Below are 8325 nucleotides of genomic sequence, written 5' to 3' on the forward strand. Positions count from 1 at the left end.
AGTAGGCCTTAAAAGAAAATTGTTAAATGTAGCTATCCTATGATTGAAGATACCTATCTTTAAATTTTTTTCCTTTAAGGTTATCCATAAATGTACATATGTTAAAATGATTGAAATGAGAATGTAGATATGGTTTTTTTCTGCTTTCTTCTTAACATTTTAGCATTATTACTCGTGCATGTTGTTAGCCTATCCCATTGTAACAGCTGTGATTGCTACTAAAAATTTTCATGATTCTGAATTATTTTTATAGGTAATGGGAAAGAGGTGCTAGTTCCAACATATTTCCAAAAATTTCTTAAACTAATATTTTTTTATATTTATTTTTTAAAGTTTGTTCTTTTCATTTTGTTAAAGCAAAGAGAAACCAGCCTTTGGAAAGTTGAATATAAACAAACCCACATCTGAAAGAAAAGCCTCTGTGTTTGGTAAAAGGTAATGATATTTTTTATTAGTTTTAATGAAAGGATTCTTAAAAAAATAGGATGGCATGATTCCCTCACAAAAGAAAGTTAAAAGCTAGCTTTCTTCCATTTTAAATGGTGAAATGGTTATATCTGTTTTAGATAGTGCTAAGAGACATATCAGCACATTCAGACCACTATTTCATGTTATAAGTGAATAGTTGATTGAAAATTCTACACCTAGCTTTCAGATAGTATGGAATCATAGCATTTTAAAATTCGGAGGAACCATCATCTAGTTCAACAATTTAGTCCCAGGCTTTTTTATACTCTTAAATATTAAGATTCCAAAGAGCTTTCATTTTGTGGGCTGTATTTATGGATATTAACAATATTAGAAATTAAAACTGGAAAGTTTTTAATTATGTATTCATTGAATGTAAAATAATAATAACCCCTTACGTGTTAACAAAAATAACATACCTTTAACGTAAAAGAATTTTTTTTCCCAAAAACAACTATTTCAGTAATAAAAGTGATGTTGTTTTACATTTTTGCAAATCTCTTTAACATCTGGCAAAATAGAAGATAGCTAGCTTCTCATATCAGCTTCCCATTCAGTCTGTTAAAATATCATACATCATGTAGCCAACCTCTGAAAAACTCCAGTGTACACTCATGAGAAAATGAGAATGAAAGGGGCAAATAACATCTTAGTTTTTCAGCATGAAAATAGCTTTGTCTTCTCAGATCCCCAAGATCACACTTTGAAAACCACTGTCTAGCATAGATCAGTGTCGCCTGTGCTGAAGGTGGGGCAAGGATTGAATGTTAAGGAGTAAAAAACTTTTGCGATGATGAAAATGTTCAATATCTTTATGTCTTCATTGTGGCAGAGATTGCACAGGTATATACGTTGTCAAACCTCATCATACTGTACACTTTAAACAGGTACATTTTACTCTAAGCAAATTACACCTCAATAAAATTTATTTTTTAAGGAATGATCAACCCCAAAATTGAAAAAATAATTTGTTCTTTTATCTCACCAAAACAAAATATAACTGTTTTAAGGCAAACCTGTTCAATTGTTTTGAAAATATTTAGAGATGAAATGTTTGTTACCTTAGAAAAGTCTTTGCCTTGAAACCAAATTAAGCTCTTTCTGATATTCATTCCAGTTGGTGAAAAATCTTAAGGCATTTTTGTAATCTAACTCTTCTCTCAGTGGTGAACTTCACAGATAATGATGATAATTACTATAAAATCTAACATTTGCTGAGCATTTTTATAAGCCAGACGTTGTTATAAGTGCTTTGTCTGTATTAACTCTTTTAATCAATCCTCAGAACTGCCCTATGAATAGATACTATTATTGTATCCATTTTATAGAAAAGGAATTGAAGCACAGAGAGGTTAAGTAATTTTAAGACAGAATTTGAAACCACAGACTCTGATTCTGGACCCTGTGCCCTTAAGCTATAAATTGAATGATGCAGTATTTTGACTGGTTAGGAAATTCTCTTATAATTTAAAGATTTTATTCATTTATTTGAGAGAGAATGAGATAGAGAGAGCATGAGAGGGGGGAGGGTCAGAGGGAGAAGCAGACCCCCTGCCGAGCAGGGAGCCCGATGCGGGACTCGATCCCGGGACTCCAGGATCATGACCTGAGCCGAAGGCAGTCGCTTAACCAACTGAGCCACCCAGGCGCCCTTTTTTTTAAAGATTTTATTTATTTATTTCTCTTATAATTTAAAAAGATATCTAACAGTGCAGTTCTGTGTAGAATAAGAGCTGAGTCTATACATGTATTCCTTTTGGGTAAAAAAAAAAAAAAAAAAATTAAAGATTAAGTAATAGCAGTATGTAGAAAAGTGGTTCTCAAATTAGCAAATTCTCAGGGGAGAAAATAGCCAATCTGGGCTGTGGAGTGAGAGGGCCCAAGCTAAAGAACTTTTAGAGCATTGGCAGGAGAGAAGTTGAAAGCAGTAAGCAAACTTGCAGGGACAAATAGAACTCTGATGAACAGAGTTCAGATATTACAGCAGTGTTCATTGCAACTCAGTTTTGTGGCATCTGTTCAATAAGGAAAATTGTTATTCTAAGGATATTTAATAAACTGCAGTTGGTAGCTAAATCAGGCCACAAAGTTAGGCAAAAGAAACCATTATAAAAATACAAACAAATTAAGTTTTGTTTTGCAGAGGAAGGGCTTAAAATGGAGCACATATGTTTTATCCATTAATGACTAAAAAGTTGCACCATGTAAATTTATAGTAAATAGCAATCAGATACATAGGGGCACCTGGGTGGCTCAGTCGTTAAGCGTCTGCCTTCGGCTCAGGTCATGATCCAGGGTCCTGGGATCGAGCCCCACATTGGGCTCCCTGCTCCGCGGGAAGCCTGCTTCTCCCTCTCCCACTCCCCCTGCTTGTGTTCCCTCTCTCACTGTCTCTCTCTCTCTGTCAATAAATAAATACTAAAAAAAAAAAAAATCAGATACATAATATTGCATGACACAAAAACGTTTAAGAGAAAAAGCATACACTGCCCATTTTAACATCTCAAAAACAATTTTCCCACAAGAAATGATGGCAAATGAAAGGGTTAGGAGTGAAGGAGCAATCGTGGAAGGCTAAATAGGATGGCGAAAGGACTTGGGTTACTGAATAGACTTGGAGAATGGTTGTACAGAAGATCTAGTGGACTCAAAATACACTCTTAGGTGATAGTGGATGTGTTAGGAATGCAATGCACCACAGTGCATTTTTCTTCCTACCTCATTTTATAGTTATCATTATTTGCTCTTTTTCTCTGCTTTGAATAAGAGAAAATAATTGAACTTTAATGTTTGTTGCTGCTAGTAAAATATAAAATCACCTTGAAATAATTTAGACTTGACCACAGACTGAAATAGTTTTGACTGTTTATATTTCCAGAACTAGTGGACATGGATCTCGGAATAGTCAATTTGGTATATTTTCCAGTTCTGAAAAAATCAAGGACCCACGACCACTTAATGACAAAGCATTCATTCAGCAGTGTATTCGACAACTCTGTGAGGTATTTTATATTCTCTTAAGTATTTTCCAGTAATTTTTCTATTATAAAATGTTTGATGTTTCTTAAAAATTATTGTAGTTTCTTACAGAAAATGGTTATGCATATAGTGTATCCATGAAATCTCTACAAGCTCCTTCTGTTAAAGACTTCCTAAAGATCTTCACTTTTCTTTATGGCTTCCTGTGCCCTTCGTATGAACTTCCTGACACAAAGTTTGAAGAAGAGGTTCCAAGAATCTTTAAAGATCTTGGGTTTGTATGTTATATTTCTTATTAGCCTTAAGAGATTGTAGGAACACAGAGAAGAATCAGACTCAATTGATTTGTAAAGATTCTGAGTGAGAGAAATCATATATTTTAAGATGGTCACTGTGGGCAGTATATCTTAGGATAAATTTAAAGGCAAGAAAAACCACTGTTTGGAGGTTATTCCTGAACTGTAGAAGATAGTTCATAAGGCTTTCCAAATACTGAAGTGACGAGGAATAGCTAGGATGGACTGGATACCACAGATTTAATAGAAGCAAAAAAGACAGGATTGGAGGCCTGGAGAAAATGGGGTGGGATGAAGTCAAGAATGGCTGTGTAGAGTAAACACGGGAAGGAATGGATTTGAGGATGAAGAGTATACACATGTGGCTTATTTGGAGTACATTGAATTTGAGGGAACAAACAATTTTTTAGGAGAGGAGTCCAACATACTGGTTGTAAATCAAGTTCTGCAGTGTTAGGGATATACGTACAAAGAGAAGAAACCAAAAAATACACAAAATCATTTCAGAGTAAGATGACCAAGAACAAAATCTTAATAAATATCTTCTAAACAAGTCAAGACTGTTGGTATATATGTGGAATTTTTCTAATGTAACTTGCCTAATTTAGTCTTATTTTCACAAAATTAACATTGTTGGCTTCTATTTTTTTTCCTAACTTTTCATAGGTATCCTTTTGCATTATCCAAAAGCTCCATGTATACAGTGGGGGCCCCTCATACATGGCCACATATTGTGGCCGCCTTGGTTTGGCTCATAGACTGCATCAAGGTATTTGATTTTTCATTTTAAAATGTATATATAGGAAAGATTTTTTTTTTTCCTTGAGATAGTATTATTTCTCTCTCAGTCTGTCTTTTGCCAGTTATCTTAAAGTCTACATCTGTTTTCATTTTTCAAAGCACATTTGATTTTAAATTCTTCAGACTATTAACAAATGCTTCTCGAGGTGAGAGGAATTACCACATTGGCAAGGAAATTATTTGTTTTTGCGAGGTTTTAAAGCTTTAAAAAAAAAAGTAGGAAATTATTTCCCCCATTATATACATAACATTACTTTGGTTTTTTTTCCCTTTTTTAATTAAAATCCATATGCATTGCAAAAAGTTTTGGAAAATACAGAAATACACAGAAAGTGATATACCCATAATCCCACAACTCAGAGACAACAATTTAAAACATTTCCTTGGGCTATAGTTTTAAAGGTGCCTTTTTTGCTGCACAAATTATGTGGGTTTTTCTTTTTAACTTTTGATATATATATTGACAAATTTCCCTTCAGAAAACTTGCACCAGTTAAAAGCTCCTCAGCAATGTATGAGCATATGCATTTTCCGAAAACATCATTGTTTTAAAATCTTTACCATTTGAAAGGTGAAAAAATAGCTTGTTTAATATATATATTATTAAAGCAATTGTCTTTTTGTATGGTTTGTCATTGATATTTCTTGTGGGGTTTTTTGGTCCTATTATGTATATTTTAATCTTTATAAATTAAACTGCTTATATATTAAGTTTATCAATATTTTAAATGAACAAGTGAAAACTTTTTCATATTTGCAATCTTTTTCTCAACTTGAACATATTTCACACTTATTACAACTGCCTATTTGTGTCTTTTGCCATTTTTCTATTTTCTTATTGATTTGTAGGAGCACCAAAAAGAGTCAAACTGGGGTAATTAGCTCGTATGGATATGGTACAAATATTTTTTCCCTTTTGATTTATGTGCTGTATTTTGACTGTTGAGAAATACAGATCTTTATCTAGTCTAATTCAGTCTCTCATAGTTTCCGAGTTCCTGTCCTTAGTGCTGGAATCCTTAAAACTAATACTGTCCTCCTGACATTCTCTTGTCCATTGACAGTCCCTTAACAAAATATAGGCAGGCACTAAGTGGATGGATTTTTGACCCAGAAGACATCTCAGTACTTTCAGCACCACCATTGTCAAGATAAGAGTAGAAATCCAATACCATTTTACTGAACTTAATGTATAACATCTGTGCATTCAGTTTGTCTCTCCTCAGCGATATCCATCGACATTGGGTAACTACCTCTCTTTTCCCACCACCAAATACTCCTGTTGTCAATAGAACACTTTACCCTTGTTTCACTAAACAACTTATGTCATTCTTTTGTGGTTAGGAGACAGCATTTCCACAGTGATGCAGGAGCTCATGGAGTACCTGCTTTGGCTTCTGTTGGGGAGGGACCTCTTGAGATGCCTCCAAGTCTATTATATAGGTTGAAATTTCCTCTTTGCTATCTTGGTTTGCTTGAGGTGGTAGAACTGAACACTATAAGAATCAATGAGAGATTGTAAGAATCAATGAGACATCATAGGTTTCTTGTTCTAATTATCTTTCCCACTTAACAGAATCCTAAAAATTTAGCCAGATTTAGGATGGCCTCCTTTAGTCTCTGATGTTAAAAAAAAAAAAAAAAAAAGATTCTTCCACTTTTTTACCTATTTTTATTACTTCTTTGTATTTAAATAATCTTTATTGTTTCCTTCGTTCTGCTAACTTTGGACTTACTTTGGTCTTTCTAGTTTCTTGAGGTGTAAATTTAGGTTCTTATTTAGGATCTTTCTGTTTCCTTGATGTATGCATTTATAGCTACAAACTTCCCTCTTTAAGCTGCTTTTGCTACATCCCATAAGTTTGATATGTTGTGTTTCCATTTTCATTTGTCTCAAGATACTTTTTCATTTCCCCTTCAATTTCTGATTTGTTACATTGGTTGTTCATGAGAGAGAGTGATGTTTAACTTCCATGTTCCCATGACTTTTCCACTTTTCCTCCTATTGTTGATTTCTACTTTCATACCATTTTGGTTAGAGAAGATACTTGGTATGACTTCTTCTTTAATCATACTAAGACTTGTTTTATGACTTAACATATGATCTCTCCTAGAAAATTTTCCTTGTACTCATGAGAAGAATGTATATTTTGCTATTGTTGGATATGTTTTATATATGTCTGTTGAGTCCATTTGGTCTGTAGTGTTGTTCAAATTGCTATTTATTTATTCTCTGGATGATCTCACCATTGTTAAGAGTGTGGTATTAGGGGCACCTGGGCGGCTCAGTCATTAAGCGTCTGCCTTTGGCTCAGGTCATGCTCCCAGGGTCCTGAGATCAAGCCCCGCATCGGGTTCCCTGCTCCGCGGGAAGCCTGCTTCTCCCTCTCCCTCTCCCTCTCCCCCTGCTTGTGTTCCCTCTCTCGCTGTGTCTCTCTCTGTCAAATAAATAAAATCTTTAAAAAGAAAAAAAATTTTTTAAAAAAAGGAGTGTGGTATTAAAGTCTTCCAACTATTATTGTATTGCTGTTATTTCTTTTTTTTCTTTATTTTTCCTTTTTTTCTTTTTTTTTTTAAAGATTTTATTTATTTGACAGAGAGAGACACAGCAAGAGAGGGAACACAAGCAGGGGGAGTGGGAGAGGGAGAAGCAGGCCTCCCGCGGAGCAGGGAGCCCGATGTGGGGCTCGATCCCAGGACCCTGGATCATGACCTGAGCCGAAGGCAGACGCTTAACAACTGAGCCACCAGGCGCCCCTGCTGTTATTTCTTTTAGTTCTTTTAGTATTTGCTTTATATATTTAGGTGCTCCCATGTTGGTTGCATAAATATTTATAAATGTTTTATCTTCTTGATGGATTGACCCTTTTATCATTATATAATGACCTTTGTCGTCTCTTTCTACCACTTTTCATTTTTTGGTTTTTTTTAAGATTTTATTTATTTATTTATTAGATAGAGCACAGCAGGTGAGAGGGAGGGAGAGGGAGAAGCAGGCTCCCTGCTGAGCAGGGAGCCCGCTGCGGGACTCGATCCCAGGACCCTGGGATCATGACCTGAGCCGAAGTCAGAGGCTTAACAACTGAGCCCTCCATATCCCTCTACCACTTTTCATTCAAAGTCTATTTTGCCTGGTATATCTTTTTCATCCCTTCACTCTCAGTCTGGATCTCTAAAACTAATGTGAGTCTCTTGTAGGCAGCCTATTTTTGGATCTTGTTTTTGTCCATTCAGTCATTCTGTGTCTTTGGTTGGAAAGTTTAATCCATTTACACTTAATTATCCATTGATAAGGACTTACTGCCATTTGTTCATAGTTTTCAGACCATTTTGTAGATCTATTGTTCTGCTTGGTTCTTATTCTACTATCTTCTTTTGAAATTTGATGATATTTGGTATCAGCATACTTTGACTATCATTTTTATGTATCTATTTCATGTTTTTCCCTTGTAGTTATCATAAGACTTACATAAAATATCTTTAAAACTATAACATTCAGGGTGCCTGGATAGTTCAGTCGGTTAAGCGTCCAACTCTTGATCTCCGCTCAAGTCTTGATCTCAGGGTCATGAGTTCAAACCCCACACTGGGCTCCATGTTGGGTGTAGAGCCTAATTTAAAAAACAAAAACAAAAATAACAGCTATAACATTCTATTTTAAACTGATAGCTTCAATAACATTCATAAATTTTACACTTTCACTTCTCCCTTTTACATTTTAGGTTATTGATGTTACAGTTTACATACTTTTTTATATTGTGTTTCCAATAACAGGTTATTG

At 34.7% G+C, this 8325-nt stretch overlaps 1 protein-coding gene across 3 annotated transcripts in view; it reads left to right on the top strand.

Annotated features, from left to right (window-relative positions):
• Positions 1–8325, top strand: part of NDC80 (NDC80 kinetochore complex component) — a 48111-nt gene that overhangs the window by 2483 nt on the left and 37303 nt on the right. For 2 of the 3 annotated variants that reach the window (XM_034996326.1, XM_034996325.1), the window contains 4 exons: positions 358–435; positions 3347–3470; positions 3549–3721; positions 4410–4512. In XM_034996326.1, the coding sequence (XP_034852217.1) occupies positions 358–435; positions 3347–3470; positions 3549–3721; positions 4410–4512 (478 nt within the window). Of the gene's footprint in view, positions 1–357; positions 436–3346; positions 3471–3548; positions 3722–4409; positions 4513–8325 lie in introns of those variants that run through there. The other variant, XM_034996327.1, reaches the window with a different exon arrangement.

This window comes from Mirounga leonina, unplaced genomic scaffold (genome assembly GCF_011800145.1).
Source record: "Mirounga leonina isolate KUSES-001 unplaced genomic scaffold, KU_Mleo_1.0 Mir_93, whole genome shotgun sequence".
In the NCBI taxonomy this organism is placed as follows: Eukaryota; Metazoa; Chordata; class Mammalia; order Carnivora; family Phocidae; genus Mirounga; species Mirounga leonina.